General features: G+C 37.4%; 1 protein-coding gene across 2 annotated transcripts in view; it reads left to right on the top strand.

The window, feature by feature from the left end:
- Positions 1–18,040, top strand: part of LOC144988952 (NACHT, LRR and PYD domains-containing protein 12-like) — a 195,745-nt gene that overhangs the window by 135,037 nt on the left and 42,668 nt on the right. For both annotated transcript variants that reach the window (XM_078940356.1, XM_078940361.1), the window contains one exon: positions 9,736–9,909. In XM_078940356.1, the coding sequence (XP_078796482.1) occupies positions 9,736–9,909 (174 nt within the window). The remainder of the gene's footprint in view (positions 1–9,735; positions 9,910–18,040) is intronic.

Raw genomic sequence — 18,040 nt, 5'->3', positions numbered from 1 at the left:
TTTTCTTTTCTTTTTTCTTTTTTAAACTTTGTTTTTTTTTTTATTGAGTGTCTTTCCACAAAAACATAATACGCATCAATTGGGCAGGTTTTTTTCCACAATCCTCTTAGAATTTTAGTTGTTTTCCACATGTTGGCACCATTTTTCCCATCTTTGCTGGAAAATGTCTAACTTTAGTTTTAGTTGAAACGTCAACTTTTCCATGGAGTAAATGGTCCATATGATTTTCACCCAGTCATCCTTTCTAGGAGGGTCCACCTTACGCCATTTTTTTGTCACTGCTTTCTTGTCTTCTTTTGTAATTGTGTACCATGCAGTTATGCCATTGTCTATCCAGTGTCTAAATGTTGAATCATATTGATTTGGTTGGAAATTTGGGTCACATGCGATCCAATGTAGTATTTTTCTTTCAGTTTGCAGTTTTTATTTTTTAACTACTTTTTCCCATAGTTTTAGTGTAAAGGATGTAATTAAGTCAACATTCCTTTGGTTATAGTCCGTCTGTTTAACGTCTCCTATAATCCTTTGTATTGGTATGTTTCTGCTTTTAGTCTCTATTTCTTTCCATCTTGCTTCATATTCTGGTGTACACCAGCAGACTAATGGCCGGACCTGTGCTACATAAAAATATTCTTTCAGATTTGATAAAGCCAACCCTCCTCTGTTTTTTGGTAACTGGAGGGTGGAAAATCTTATCCAAGTCTTTTTTCCATTCCAGATGATTTTATTCCAAAAGTTAAACTGGTATTCTGTGGTATTCCTATTGGTAAAGCCTGGAAAAGGTAGAGAAATCGTGGGGTGATGTTCATTTGAATGATTTTTACTCTAGAGCTGAGACCTAAGGGGTAACTTGTCCATTTTTGCAGATCTCTTTGCATGTTTTGTTCAATCGAATCAAAATTTGCTTCATATAGTTTGTCAATCTCTCTAGTTAATATGACACCCAGATGTTTTATAGTCTTACTTTCCCATTTCAAATTATAAATTTCTTTAATCTGTTTAGACCGGGAGTAGTTTAGTGTAAGAATTTGGTTTTTTTCTACGTTAATTTTGTATCCTGAGTAGTGACCAAATAGTTTCAAAAAGTCCATCAATATAGGAAGCTCTTTGTCTGAGTTCTTTAGAAAAATTATTACGTCATCTGCAAAGAGGCCAATTATCTGTTTTTGGTTGCCTATCTCTATTCCTTCTAAGGCATCGTGTTGTCCAAGAGCTTGAGCTAACGGTTCGATGTATAATGCAAAGAGCGTTGGACTTAAACAACAGCCTTGTCTGGTGCCTCTTTCTAATTTTATTTTATTTGACAAATCTCCATTTACTTTTATTCTTGCTGTTGGGGCTTGATATAACGAATTAATAATTTTAACAGAATTTTCATCAAGTCCAAATTTTTTAAGCACCAAGTATAAAAATTCCCAGCTAACACTGTCAAAGGCCTTTTCTGCATCTAGGCTAATAAGTGCAGATTTAATGCCCTGCTTTTGTACATGTTTAATGATATGTAGACTTTTCCTAATATTGTCTTGTGTCTGGCATCCTTTAATGAAACCTGTCTGGTCTTCATCTATTAGATCAGACACAAAAAGTTCAAATCTTTTACATAATATTGATAATATAAAATAATAATACATAATATTGATTGATTTTTAAAGTCTACATTCAGAAACAGAAATTGGTCTGAAGTTTTGGCATAGTTTTGTATCCTTCCCTTCCTTAGGGATAAGAGAAACAACTGCTTCCTGCCGTGAAGGGGGGATAGTTCCTTCCTTTAATGTCCAATTGAGGCACCTGAGTGGTAAAGCTGACAGGTCACTTTCAAACATCTTGTATATTTCAGAGGGGAACCCATCACTCCCTGGTGCCTTGCAGGTCTTTAGTTTTCCAATAGCATATTTCATTTCTTCTGTCTTCATTTCTGATTGTAATACAAAAGTAAACCGCTATAACGCGGTTTACTTTTCACGGTTTCGCTATTTCACTGATTTGCATCGTGCATTGTGTTCTGCATTCTGATTGGCTAAAGAGTCACTCAGTTACATGCATATATATGCGTTACAGTTAGAGATCACCTAAAACCGGGTCCTGTTCACAAACCGCTGGACCTGGACTGCTCAAACCTGGATTCCTGGATCTTAATGCGAGAAATGCAGCAGAATGTTCCTTTAGCTCCCTCGCCAATCAGAAGCTGTGAATCGGAAGCCAACTTTAGCGTCGTCTGACCGCACAGATTTACAAACATATGATCGAGCAGAGCAGGCCCTAAATATAGTTCAGTTGGTCAAAAATGTTTCTAGTTTAAATAAGGAATGACAGATTTTTTTTTTTATTTCAGGCACTTTAAGCTTCTTTTCTGTTTTAGACCAGAACAGGGTTTCTGTGGCTAAATAAACTTAGTTTTGTTGAAAGTGGATTTATATTGATTTTTTCTTTGGTTAATGTTAAAAGATACAATTTAACACAGTTTTTATAGATACTGATCTTATTTATTGTCACCACAGTGAGCGTGTGTGTGTGTGGGGGGGGGGGGGGGGGCATTTTCTTTTTCCTAGGGGGGGGCCTTGCAAAAATAATTGAGAAGATTAGATAGAGGGACTTACCAATTAATAAGCAGAATCATAGAAAAGAATAAACTGAATGAGATCACCCCCCTCCTTTTCTGCTTATACTATTTAACAAATTAATATTAACTTCATCTGTACAATTTAATGGAAATACCGGTTATAAGAATACGGTAAAGTAGTATTCTACTTTATTATTTAAATGACCACATTTGAATAATGTGTGACACAATTTTCTGTGGAAGTGTAATCCATTCAGTGGATTGGACTTGACCCAGCCTTTGGCAAAGCACAACAGGGGACACATTTTATTCACAAAACAAACTCCTGCTCAGATTTGACCTTTGTCCTGCAATTCTCTGACTGATGATTTTAATGACAGACTGAAGTCAGCAGCTCCGCTGAAAGCAAAAATACAGAATCCCAAGACACCTTGGAGAAAAGGTGCGGTTTTAAAATTGAAGAGAATTTGCAGGAGAGCGGAGAGAAAATTTAAGGCGACAATGACTTTTTTAAGGATCAGTCAAAAACCTACAACCATGCTGTCAAACAGGCAAGAACTCTTTAGTTTTCAAATCTCATCACAGACCATAAACAAAACCCCAGGTTTTTTTTTTACGTTGTAATAAGTTGTGGTGTTCCTCAAGGGTCAATTTGGGGGCCAATACTTTTTAATTGATATGTGTTTCCTCTCGGTGATGTCATCAGGAGACACGGCGTTGACTTTCAGAGCTATGCTGATGATACATAAAAAACAAACATATTCCTGTTTACTCTGTCCACAGTGTCAACTATCTACCTCATTGCCACCTCTTGCACTTTGACATGTCTACGCACAGTTTTCATGCGACATTTTGCACAATTATCTCGGCACTCTTCATTACAGTTTACAGTTTATATTTGCACACTTATATATACTGTTTGTTTGCTTGTTTGATTTTATTATATTACAATGTTATCTTTACTACTTTTCCCTTCCTTACTGTTCTTGCACTGATGGTGATGCTTAAATCTCATTGTACTATGCACAGTGTTGGGCAGTAACGCGCTACTAAGTAACGCGTTACTGTAATCAGATTACTTTTACAGTAACGCAGTAATCTAACGCGTTATTTTGAAAAAGCTAGTAATCAAATTATAGTTACATGGACGAGTAACTACGCGTTACTTTTGTACGATATTGTCTTAGCAGAATAACACGTTATTTGTACTTTTTGTCAATAAAATGCGTTGCTTTTGCAAGTCGCGACTGAGTGACGTAATCCACCTGAGACGCGACTACCGCCGGTGCGCAGCTGCAGCAGCTAACTTAGCAAAACAAATGCAACACACATCATGGAGCTGGGAGAAAAATACGCATTGTCGAGTTGGAAGTACGCACATTATTTTACTTTAGTTGGTACGAGTGGAAAGAATGTTGTGGTCCGTTGCCAATTATGTGGCGGGAGCAAGACGTTTCTGACGGCGAAAAACTCCACATCAAACCTTTTGGAGCATTTAAAAGGGACACACAGCACGACGCAACTTGTTGAAAAAGAAGTCAGAATAGCGACAGCAAGAGAGTCTAGGGTGAGTCTGCCAGCCAAGCAACCAAAACTGGATTTCTCCCGTGAGCCCCGTGTAACGTTAGAAGAGCTTAATCAACTTGTTGCGGGATACATTGTGGAGGAAATGCTGCCACTTTCTACTGTGGACTCCTCAAGCTTTCGCCGAATTATCGACAAAATTCCCTCAAACAATAATGTACATCTGCCACACAGAAAGTCATTCACCTCATATCTGGAAAACGAGTACAAAAAGATGAAAGCCGCTTTAAAGTTAGCGTTAGATGATGTACAGTTTGTATCAACAACTGCAGATATCTGGACTGCTCATAATAGGAGTTATATGGGTGTAACCATTCACTGGTTCAAACAAGACACTTTGGAAAGACACAAAGCTGCGTTGGCTTGCAAAAGAGTGAGAGGCAGGCACACTTTTGATGTCATTGCTGCTGAACTGGAGCAAATTCATTCATCTTTCGGCTTGCTAAACAAAGTTGTTGCTACGGTTACAGATAATGCATCCAATTTTGTGAAAGCATTTAAGACTTTCCCACCACCTGATTCGATGAAGATGAAAAAGAAGAGGAGGAGGAGGAGGAAGATGTACTTTTTACAGACATAGCAGAAGCCCTCACTTCTGTTTCTGATGAGGGCCACATCACTCTCCCCCCACACTACAGGTGTGCATCACACACCATCAACCTCATTTCCACAAGTGACGTTGAAAAATACCTCACATCTAGTCCAACTACAAAATCTGTGTACAGGGTTACTATTGCAAAAGGCACTGCGCTTTGGACTAAAGCAAGTCGATCAACTGTTGCAGCAGAACAAGTGCAGGAGGTCAGCCAGAGGAAGCTCCTGGTTCCATCATCAACCAGGTGGAATTCATTTTATGATGCAGTCTCCAGAGTTGCAGAGATCCCTATGAATAAGTTAAATAACCTATGCAACAAGCTGGGTATCAAGTGCTTCAATGAAAAAGAATATCAGTTCATGCATGAATACTGTATTGCAATGAAGCCACTTACTGCAGCACTGGACATACTGCAGGGTGATGAGTGTCCATATGGTGCTTTGCTGCCTACACTTGAGATCCTGATGATGAAGTCTCTCAGCCTAAAAGATTTGCTGACCATTTCTCCATTGTGCTCGACAACAAAGATGCTCTTCTTGCTGCCATAAGCTGCCCAAAGTTCAAACTCAGATGGGTGAAAGATGGAGCTAGAAAACAGCAACTGAAGAATCTTCTGGTAGCAGAGTGCCAAATACTTTCTTCTTCAGCAGGAGACTCAGACAAAACTGACAATGTGCCAAACAAAGTAGTAACACCAGTAACTGGTATGGAGTTTTTTGAATTTGAGTCAGAGCCTGAGGACTGTTACTCTGCAGACCAAGAAGTAATGAACTATCTGAGCTCAGGGGGATTTGAACTTGACACCTTGAGCAACTTCCCAGCAGTCAAAAAGGTTTTCCTGATGTACAACACTCCAACCCCTTCAAGTGCACCAGTGGAGCGTTTATTTAGTTTAGGTGGATTGGTGCTGACCCCAAGACGGAATAGACTGTCTGACAGTCGATTTGAGAAGCTGCTTTTAATGAGATACAACCACTGTTTCACTAGCCCTGATCATCTGAAAAAAAGTGAACAGTAGTGTCAAGCCTTTATACTTTTTGTGATTTGTTTTGTTAGTACCTTCAGCAGTTCAAAAAAAAAAGAGTGGCAGTTAAAGAGGTCAATGATTCAATGATTTTACCTTGTTATAATGGCCTTCCTTCATCATTAGTTTACTCAAAGTTATATTTGAATTGATTCATGCATGTTTGAGTAATCTTGTTTTGTTCTTCAGCTGGAGCTTGAGTTTATAGTAAAGCAGCAGGTATGGTTCAAAACAATATAAAGGAGTAATTTAAAAACTGCTGTCTGTTACAGTTAAATTTTAAAATGAAAAACTTTACAGTTCTGCACTTTTGAACAGGAAGTCATCAGAGCCGTTTGTTTTTAAGCCGTTTTAGATCAATTTGGGGTGTTAGAGTGAACAAAATGTAAACTGCTGTGCTGATCTACATATGTTCTAGTTTAAAGAGTTGAAAAAAACACACAATAGGTCTCATTTAAGTTTTGAGATTTAAATTGAACAACTACAAACAATTAAATTTATAAGATTGTCTTAAAATTATAAAGGGAGCTGATTTTATTTATTTACAATATGTTGTATTTTTATTTGGAAAACAACTCGACATTGTTTTAAGTTAAAGAGCCAAAGGCTAAATTTGTTTATTTTGTGAGTTTTGCACTTTACAATAAAGTTTTTATTGTGAAACGCTTCTGTATCAAAGTACTTTGTAATTAGTAATCAGATTACTTTTGAGAAAAGTAACTAGAGTAGTAATTAGATTACTTTTGAAGAAGTAATCAGTAATCAGATTACTTTTCCAGAGTAATCTGACCAACACTGACTATGCGCAATGACAATAAAGCCATTCTATTCTATACTATTTACATCGCCGTGTCCCCTGATGACCTTGAACCTGTCAACACTCTTTTAAACTGTATTTCAGATATAAAGTCATGGATGGCAGAAAAACTTCCTACAGCTCAACCAGGACAAAATCATCATTTTAACTGACAGAATAAGCAGTGTTGAAGAAGAAAATGAAAAAGCATTTTAGCGGATCGCTTTTTCTTTGTCATTTTGAGTCAAAAAGTGCAGCTTCATTTTGAAAATGAAAAATCACTTCTGGTTTTGACTTTTATTTGAATTATGCGACACAATTGCTTCAACATGGAGCAGCCTGCCAGAGAACCTCAGGGCTGCAGAGGTTTTTAAGAAGAGGCTCAAGACCCACCTTTATAATCTGGCTTTACATGAATTTATTAATTTATTATTTTCCCTACTTAATACATTTTTTACTTATATAAGGACTTTTTTTAATATACTATCCTTTTTATTGTTATTATATTCATGATATTTAAGGTTATGTCTTAATCCTTTTCTTTATTTTATTTTTGAATTGCATTGACCCCCATGATCAGGCTGGGCCTTGGAATGAATGGAACCCCCTGATATCGTTTCTGCACAGCAGAACCGAGCCAGACCTTCTTTAAGCTGCAGGTCTTTGTTTCTGTTCAGGGTTCTACTGGGGGAACTGGTTGGTGGAGGGAGGAATATATAAATCAATAAAATTTGAGTTAAAGTCTGTGAATTTTTAAATTGAATTCAATATGCAAGAATAAAACTGTTGGACTGAGAGTTAATTTTCCCACAATTGTCATACATAGAAAAAGTTAAGTCAAGTTCTTATGGCCCACTTGAAAGGGGAAAGCATCCACAGAGTTTTCCAAGCAGCATTCACTCACCATCCAGACACACTCCTCCGTTTTGTTCGGTTTATTCTATTCCTTGAGAGGTTTAAACAGTAATGGCGAAGTGCTGGTTATCTATGGATGTATGGTAAAAAACCTAAACAAGACATTATAGTTTATCAATTTACCAAGAAATACAACAATAAATATACAACATTAATCACCAGTTAAATTCATGGCTCCATAATTAACCCAACTTACACAATTAAGTGACTTCCAGTACAACTCAGAGTCTTGCCATCTTCAGAAGTTCTCTGATGACTCTGCTGTTGTTGGCTGCATTAATGGTGGGCGGGAGGAGGAGTACAGGGATCTTGTGGATAAATTCGTGAGATGGTCTGGAGAAAACAACCTGCAGCTGAATGTGGAGAAGACCAGAGAGATGGTGATGGACTTCAGGAAGAAACCACCAGCTTCCAGCCTCTCAGGATCTTTGGCAGAGAGGTGGCAGAGGTGGAGGAGTACAAGTACTGGGGAGTAATCATCGACAACAGACTGAGCTGGAAGAGCAACAGCACTGCTGTGTATAAGAAGGCCAGCAGCAGACTCCACTTCCTGAGGAGGCTAAGGTCCTTCAACGTGTGCAGCAGGATGGTTGAGATCTTTTACCAGTCTGTTGTGGCCAGCACTCTGTTCTTCCCGGTGGTCTGCTGGGGGGGCAGCATACCTGCTAGGGACAGTAATAGACTGAACAAACTGATCCGAAGAGCTGGCTCTGTAATTGGTTGCAAAATGGACACGTTTGAATCTGTGATGGAGAGGAGGACTTTAAATAAACTGGTATCCATCATGGATAATCCTGAGCATCCTCTCCATCCTGTACTGGACGGTCAGCGGAGCTCCTTCTGCAACAGACTAAGGCAGCTTCACTGTCACACAAACCGCTTCAGGAGATCTTTCATACCTCACTCCATTGGACTCCATAACTTGTCATCCATGTGCAATAGATAAAGTCATTTATGGTCCGTCTATTTTCTCTCTCCTGATGTGGCATGCAATACGACTGTGCTAATTCACTGATGTTTCTTTCCGATTGATTGTTCTGGTTCTCTGTTGTCATCTATTGTGTGTAAGTTTGTATCTTGAGCCTAACGCCGACGCTGCAACAACTGAATTTCCCAAGCTGGGATCAATATAGTATATTTATCTTATCTTATCTTATTAATAGTTCACTTCATAATTACGATGATTCATTGAAAATACAGCAATAAATACATATGTTTCATAAATAGCAGTGTTCTTGTGAATGACATTCAATGATGGACTAAACAAACATTTGCACTGACATGGCAGCTGATGCAGAAGCCTGCAGCCGGCGCTTAACGCACAGTGGATCATCATAATTATGGCGTGCATTATGATGAATTCTTACCGGCTGTCTCCGTGGTTTTGATGCTTTTTAACAAGGTTGTTGTTGGAATAGATTGTTGACATGATCTCAAGTTTTCCGATCTCTCTGGAGATCTGTCTAATCTGGCATGCACCTCATCCAAAAAAGCTCCGGCTCCGATGCGCACAGCTGGGTTTTTGATTGAAGCCCCGCCCACTACCGACTTAAACTTGCCTTTTCTTCACTTTTATTTTTTTTTTTTACTTCGTTTTCTCTCAAATTTAACAGGATGTATTTTAATACATCTTTACTTTAGATTTAATTTGATTTTTACTTTTGTTTTTTTTCTGTCTATTTTTTATTTGCTTTCAAAATAAAATCACTTGAAACATCAGTTTCCTCTAGTTTGACCTAACATGTATTGAAATATGTGCAACATTTGCATTACTGTGTTCTTACAGATCAGTGTGTTTCAGTTGTGAGTCTTAGTCATTTCAAAGAGTTACTGTGACACGGAGCAACAAGTGAGTGTGTGTTTGTGTTTCCTGAGGTCAGTGTGAGCAAATGCTAGAAATTCCCAGCACTCCTGAATGCAGCATTAGTGAGCTAATGAAATCATAAGTGTGAAATTTCCATATTGTCCCTGAATGCACCTCCTGCTGCAGTGAATGTGACCATTAAATCTGTGCGATGAAATCAGAATTCAATATTTAGACTGGGGGGGGGCAAACACAACAATGCATCATCTGCTAAAGTGGCTGGTATTTTATTTTCTACTCACCAGATCAAAGTTTCAATGTTTGACCCACATCTGATGGGTGTTGATTATGAGTCCTGGTTTCAATCATGATCCTGTAAATCTGGTCAAACTGTGTTTGGTTCCTGGACCTCCAGCTGCATCACTGCTCCTGAACACACTTTTCTGTCTGGTTGCAGGTTGGAGAGCTGCAGGTTGTCAAAGATCGGCCGTGAAGTTCTGAAACTAACTCTGAAGTCCAATCTTTCCAATCGGAGAGAACTGGACCTGAGCTGGAACAAATTAAAGGGTCCAGGGCTTCTGCTTCTGTGTGGTTTTCTGGAGAGTCCAGACTGCAGACTGCAGACTCTGAGGTCAGTAAAGAAGCTGAACTCCCTGAAGGATGAGAAGAACGGATCAGGTGAAGAACTTTCTGATGTTTCACTGGAAGATTTTCTGTCTACAGCCGTGTTTGAAACAAACTGATGATTGGTTCAGATTTTCTTCATCAATTGAATTGATTGTTCTGATGATTGATAGAAACTGATCTGTTGCAATCAGGATCTTGTAAATCAGGATCTCCAACCTATCTTAGAACACGGATCCATTTCATGTCAGAACAAATATTCACAGATCGGCCTGTAGAAAGTTCAAGTTGGCGTCCAAATTAGTTTCAGCTTCCAGTTTTCAAAAAACCATTCAAAGGATTCTACATCAAACCTATTTGAAGAAAATAGTTTGAAAAGATCTTTAAGTATTGAATCTAGAACAGACACTTCCTTTGAATGTCGCTAGAACAACAAAAACACACAAAGTGTTCAGAACCACAATCCAGCCAGTTTTCCAAGCTTTGAACAGAACCAGCAGCTGCAGATGATATTTTTGTTGGACTAAAAGCAGGAGGGACTAAAGACTTTCTCAGTCTGTCTTTTTTTGTGGGCGGGGCTGTCCTCCAATGGTTCTTGCCTTCTAGGCCTCTTGCTATGCCCCTCCCTGAGTAAAGCACTGACTGACCTCCACTCCTCTGGTCTCTGCTGGCTCATCCTCACAGGTTTCATCACTACAGATGACACAATGCTGGCAGCACCACTGATCAGGACACAGACTTCTGTCCTCCAGGATCCCTGATGGACTTTTAAGAGAAATATATATCATGAATTTCATCTTAATATAAAAGGGAAACACAGACAGTAACTGAGTTAACTACAATTCTCTAGCACTTCCTCCAGCTTCTTCAGCTTATCCAGTTCAGCAAGGGTTGCCATGGAGACGTTGGTTGGATGTAGGACCATCTGTCAGTGGTTCTGTGACTCATGTCCTCGAAGATCGACGTATTGAGCACCCTTGATATAATGTATACATGCATAATAATGATGTCAAAATGGGTTGTGGCTCCGGGTGCTTTCTTTTCATTAGGGGTGGTCCCAAATGGCTCTTCAAGTAAAAAAGGTTGGTGACCCCTGCAATAGACAGTTGGGTCATCTAGACCCACTAGACAGTGCTCTGAACCTTTTTTCTTCAATGATTTGTGATCTTCACTGGTGTCCATGGATTACATGAAATCTTTCCACCTTTATCCACCTTTGTCATGGTAGGGAGAACACCTCAATGGAAGGGGGGGGGGTTCCTTCTAATGAGGAGCAGGTGTTGCTGATCAACGAGCTGTGTTTCAAGGGGGCGTGTCCATAGAAAGCATGCAAAAACAGGTAGCACCATAAAACATGCAGAGCATGCAAAAAAGAAAAAACACTGGTCACTCTCCCTCTTTCTTTTCACATTCCACCATCCATTTTAGAAGAACATAAACACTCACCTGAGCACAGGGGGGTATTCCAGGAAGCAGGTTCTGCTAGCTTCCACGGTGAGTTTGAGGCTAAGGAAGTGGATAAACTCAGCTTTCAGTTCCAGAAATGGAGGTATGTTTCAGGTTAGGTCAAGTTACCATGGCAACTCGTGCTCTGAACATAACCTGGTCTGGATCAGGTTTAGTTGAAGCTTAGTTTGTTTTCAGAGAGGTGAAGCAGCATGGCGTGTCCATTTGAAAATGATTTAGTGGATGAAGAAGCTCAGATAATACTTTTTCCACCGTGAGAGGGTGATTAGACCACATATGGATGTTGGAAAATTAAACTTTTACTTTGATCTAACTTAATTATTTGCTTCAGTTAAGATAAATCATTTTTTTGTTAAGTCACCTTAAAAATAACACATAGTTTTCAGACAATTATTTTCCTTTCATTCAAATTAATTCAATAAGTAGGTGTAACTTTGGTGCTGCTGTTAGAGCGGCACCGCAAGGGATTGTGGGATACCATTCCCTTTGCCTGTTTGGACGGATTTGGGTTTAAGTGTAGCTTTTTGACCAAATGTGTTTAGTTGTTTAGCTGTTTCACTGTGTGTTGTCTATTTATTTTGTCCTACTTTGCTTACGTCTCTGCACCATGAGTGAGAGGGAGGGAGAGGATGATGAGTTTATTTAGCACCCCTACCGACATGTACTGTAATGATGAACATGGAAAATTCTTTAAGGAATTTATGCACTCAGTGCATCTTCTTTTCGTCATTTTTATTGTTATAAAAATGAGCATATCTGCCAGCTCAAACTTAAACACATGAGAGTTCAAAAAAGTTCATTTAAGTTGCCAAAATTGGATAAGTTATATATATATATATATATATATATATATATATATATATATATATATATATATATATATATATACACACATGCGTCACAAGGAAAATGGAAATAAGATCAGAAACTCGTGCGTTTACTTTGTTCTTCTACTACAAGCAGAAACTCTTTCTTTTGCTGATGATGCAGCCGTGTTACTTTTTTGATGGACGTATAATCTTCATACGCCGTCATTAAAATCTCAGACTCCGTCTCACTGAAGTATAGCGCTCTCTTTTTTTCTCCACGCGTTTCCATGGTGACTCCGTAAATCTGTGATCCATTGAGAATGTCTTCATGTACCTGCTGTGCACGTGCATTAACCCAGGGTTACCAAGTCGAGCGTAATTACGCCAACTCATATCCGGTCTTTTGGAACCGACATACCCGGAGTAAGCAAGTTCAGGAGGATTTCAGCCAGAGTTCAGGCTTTGCACTAATAGTTTGCATGATTGAATGAATGAAATATTTCACACTATTTTTGCAGCTAGCAGGTGTGTTGAAAACATTTGAGTGTGTGTGTGGACAGGCCCCGCCCTTATAGACTTGTATTAGATCTGAACCTAACTGTAATGATAAGCAACCAGTAAACTTGTTGCTTTATGCTGCTTCATGGTCTTACCCCCCTTCCCCTCCTATTATCACCCCCTACCCCCCCTCTCTCTAACATCTCTCTCTCTTTTCTTCCCCTCTTTCCTTTTCCGTCCGGTCCAACACCAAAGATTTGGTGTGGCGTTGGGGGGATTCCGGCTGCCGCTGCTGGTGCGGTGGGGGTCTTGGGGTGGGGATGGCTGGGCACTCTCCCTCCTTCTTTTCACGTTCCACCATCCATTTTAGAAGAACATAAACACTCACCTGAGCACAGGTGTTAGCTCAACAGTTTGCATGACTGAATGACTGAAATATTTCACACTAGTTGGATTTAAGGCATAAGTATGCGTTCGTGAACACTATTTGTTTTGTGTACATGTCGACAGGTGGACATTTTTGCAGCTAACAGGTGTGTTTATAACATTTGAGTGTGTGTGTGGACAGGCTCCGCCCTTTTTGTACTACATTTGAACCTTACCGTAATGATTAACAACCAGTAAACTTGTTGCTTTATGCTGCTTCATGGTCTTATCCCCCTTCCCCTCCTATTTTCACCCTCCTACCCCCCCCCTCTCTAACGTCCCTCTCTCTTCTTCCCCTCTTTCCTTTTCCGTCCGGTCCAACACCAAAGATTTTCAAACATGATTGAAATTAATAAAGTTTGGCCTCAATTACAAAAGGGGTTTATTCAGACATACCTTTGGTTTGTCTGAAGATTAATAACCCCTCTTGTTAAAGTAAAATATGTCCAACCCAAGAGGCCCTCAGCTCTCATCTGACTGCCCAGTTGTTGGACAGGACAAGTTAAAAAAAAAAATAAAAAATAAAAAAATAAACTGTATATATTTTTAGATTTAAATATATTTATACATATATATAAATATATTATACTTTATGTATATAATATATATATATAGATACATCATTTGTTGTTGTTAAAGAAGAGAAACAGTCAGCCTTAAAAGCTCAAACTTGAATGAAAATGCATTGTTGCAGGACTTCTTACAAATAAAACAATTATAATAATTTTTTAAAATTAATTTCTAAACATTTAGAAGTTTTAGATCTCTTTGACATGCAATTTAAATTATTTAGAAAAACCCAACAATAAGTCAATAATAATAATAATAATAATAATAATAATAATAATAAAAATAATATTAATAAATCAATAGTAAGTCAATACGAACAATAAATAATAAATAAATAATAAGCCAATAAATAATAATAAAAAATAATTATATTGTTATTATTATTATTTACAATAATAATAATAATAATAATAATAATAATAATAATAATATTCAAAAGAAGTCCAAAAGTGAACAATAGATTTACCCTAAAAAAAACAATAAATAACAATAAATAAATAATAAGTCAATAAATAATAATAAAAATAATTATATTATTATTATTGTTGTTGTTGTTATTGTTATTAATAATAGTAATAATAATAATAATAATAATATTCAAAGAAGTCCAAAAGTGAACAATAGATTTACTCTAAAAAAAAGAAAAATAATCTGGCCTCTTATCTAAATCTGTTTCCACAAATGTTTTGAACAGCCAGACTGTATTTCTAGTTGGTACCACAGTGATCCATCTGGGTTAACTCTTTTGATAGCCAAGATCCACTTTTTCCTGAAGTCTGAGTCCATTGGAAACCTGACTCAGTCACTGAGTCAGAAATGTATAAATCTGTATAATTAGCCTAGTATGCTGTATACAGGTTTAGCAAAATAAAATGAACATTTATATTGACAGCAAAATAAATGTACATCATGCAGCATGTTGATAACAGCCCTGCAGCATCATGCATGTCAACATATGTTCTATTAATGAAGCCCCTGTAGCATTAAAAGAAAAAAAATTAAAATACTTACCCGTGAAATGATATACCTTCCTCCGGTAGGTATATCATACATCAAAGATCATACATCAAAGAGCTCTGCGGCGGAGCTAGTAGTAGCCTAGCAGGAGCTATCGTATGACAAAGCAGCCTAGTTATCATAAATCTATTGATATTTTTCTTATATTCATTGAGATGGTAATAAAGTGATCATTTTTGTTTTTCATGTTCCTTTTTTGAACGAATATGGGTCACAGAGACACGGAAGTTACCGCTGAAAGCGGCTTAGTTTTGCCGGCGTACAGAGAGTATATCTGCATGAATGACTTATGACGTGAATAATTACTGCATTCGAACGGATTAATTATTGCGTTCGAACGAGTTAATCATTTCGAGGGAACGGGATAGTATTTTGAGGGAATGGAATAGTATCTTGAGGGAATGGAATAGTATTTCTTGCGAACGACATAATAATCTGTGGGAACAAGATATATTTTAATATCTAAATGTCAGGACACGGGCTCCGTAATAAAACGATAACATTTCTCTGAAAAAAAACTGATTTAATTGGTATCATAAACTTGAAAAATGTAAAAATAAAAGAAACAGAAAAAGTCATGTTTAAAATTATTGAAATGGTGCCCATAAATGTTTACTTCTGTAAATATTTCAACGTTGAAAAGAGTTGAATAAATAAAAAAAGCTATTTTTAATATTTTAGAAAGGGTTCTATGTAATGACACATTAGGCCCTTTAAAATAAGTTAATGTAGGAAAAAATGCAAACAAAATGTCAAAATAACTCTACCCTAGGTCTGTTGATAAAAATGATGGCATGTCTACAAATTTAAGTATAGTATGAGAGGATATAAGAGGATAAATGCAGAAGACTTACCGATGCAGCTCACTACTTGATTCTGAGGGAAGGTCTTACAGTGTACAAACTTTAAACTTCTCCAGGATTTCACCTATTGACAGGATCCAGCGGCTGAACTTTCAAAAATCAATGACAAAAAAGGCGATATTTACATTCAAGTATATAAATGCCTTTCCATAAACCTCAAAAAATGAAAGTATGTTTCTTTTAAGCCATAACCAGAAACACGGACGAGTCTGTGGCATTAAGGTAGAGCAGTTGTTCCTCATCAAGGAGTTGGTTCAATTGACAGCATCTCAGACAACATGCTTTATTTTCCTCTACTTCTGTTGAGAGAAGTGATGTCAATCTCTGTTTGTGTATACTTGCTGGATGCATGCAGCCGTTTCTCTGTGCAAAAGGTTATATTTTATTTTTGTATCTACAAGATTGGCCCTTTTTTTTAAAGGTAGAAAGAAAATGCAGATTTACGTCCAGGTGTGTGTTTCTAACTGCACTGAGCCTTTTCCCTGTGTCTGAGCCGTTAGATGTAGCCTATGTTTCTTCATGAAAACTATTAACTACATTCTTCTACATATGTTGGTCCTCCTGTGCTTGGAAGTCTGGACCAGCATGTGATTCTGGCTGTTAACTTCAAGTAGACACATTAGATGTTTTTTTTTTCATATTCATTTAAGTTTCAATGGACATCAGACACAGAAAAGGAACTTCCATCATTTTTTTTCCTTGTGAATACTTGGCCTTGTTGATGGCCAATCAGTAGCCACACAGAATTTTTCACACAGACAGAAGAGGTGTTGAAAACTGTCACCTACTAGTGTCAAGGAAAAGTAAATTTGATAGTAAGAAATCACTCTGTAACGACTTTGTAATTGTGGAGGATAAGTCCATCTAGATCAAAGTCCCTCATATCTCACAGTAATTTTTTTTCTCGGGACAAGCACACCCTTGTTAGCTACAAAGTGAAGTCTGGACGGGAAGAAAAAGTGTTTGGTCTCCACCTGCTTTCTCAGTGTGAATATTGGCTGTTGTTATACAATTGTTGACCTTGTTAAAAAAACATGAGAAAGTTGCTAAAGCTACTTCTTTTTATGTAGAAGATCCAGAATAATTTAAAAGTTATTTCATTTCAGGAATTTAACTTAATAGTTGAAGATATTTAGATAAACTTATAAAGGGAAAAACTGGCCATTGGGAGAGGAGGAAACACCATAGCTTCATTTATGGAACCTGAAATAAAAACCTGCAATTGAGGGAAGATTGAAGTGCTCAAGGTTTTTCTACTGTTGCCTACTTTTGTCTTAGACTTTAGTTTCTATGAGAATGAGAGACAGGAGAGGTGCTGACTTCAAAACACGTTAAAATTTATTTGACAAAAACTATCCAAAGCTACAGTAATGGCCCATTGGGTTCATATTTCTAAAGGGCTATACTAACAAAGACAGAGATATCTGAGACATCAGGCACTCTAAGACATAAAAACTCTATAAGCCCTCAACTTACGGAGAGAAAAAGTAAAATGAGTTATGGGATGAAGTGCTGATGGACTCTCATTTCCTCCAATGTCTGTGCACTGTAATTTTTTAAATCATCATCACACACGTTATTCCATATTTGATCTTGCATCTGCAGGAAAAGACAAGTGAGACCAACACTCACTAGAACCTGAAACAGTCTTCCAAATAAAGAAGAGAACCAGATCCTGCAAAATGTTAATCAATTTTTAAATTATTTGAATTTAAGGAAATTTGAAACCAACAAATTACATGTTTTTAAAAAGTTTTCTCAGCAAAAAGGTAACCATAAGACATATTGGGTAAAATTATATTTAGAAAACAAAAGAGTAAGACGATAAGGTCATGATTAGTCAGTACAGAAAATTTGGTGACTGTAGCTTCAGTATCTTCAGAGCTACTGAGGATTTTTGACCGAATATGATCCATATTTCTATATGACTAATAGAAAAACATAAACAAAGTTAATTTCTGACCAAGTCTTTGTTTTAGTCGGACAATAAGGTCATGATTAGTCAGTTCAGAAAGTTTGGTGACCGAAGCTTCAGTATTTTTAAAAGCTATTGATCACTTTAATTATGATTCGTGTCTCAATTAAAATGTGAAAAACATGTGCAATAAAATATAATAAAGAAAGACACACAAAATATTTATTTTAGCATGAATATGCTGACAGATCTTCATTACCAGTTCATATAAATGTAGAGATGTATTCACTTTTCATAAGAGTATTTTTATAAGAGGATTTTTATAGAATGGTGTTTCACAGAGGTTGCACTTTGTTGACGGTCCCTTGGCAGCCGGCTCGCTGCATGTCTGCATTTCCACCTCGAAGAGAACAATTTTGATCAAAAGGTGAAAAAACGATCTTTTTTTCTTCAGAAATGCATTTGTAGTTCACTCTCTGGGTTAATACAAAAGGACTTAGCTACTTGCTGACACTTTTGAACATTTATCGGAAGAGTTATTGAGGCCGGAAGTCCGAATCTGTGAATATTTTC

The sequence above is a fragment of the Oryzias latipes genome, chromosome 2 (assembly GCF_053564925.1).
Source record: "Oryzias latipes strain Hd-rR chromosome 2, Olatipes_Hd-rR_3.1".
NCBI classification, from domain to species: Eukaryota; Metazoa; Chordata; class Actinopteri; order Beloniformes; family Adrianichthyidae; genus Oryzias; species Oryzias latipes.
The sequence above is the reverse complement of the archived record's forward strand: the minus strand, read 5'-3'. Positions and strand labels throughout refer to the sequence as shown.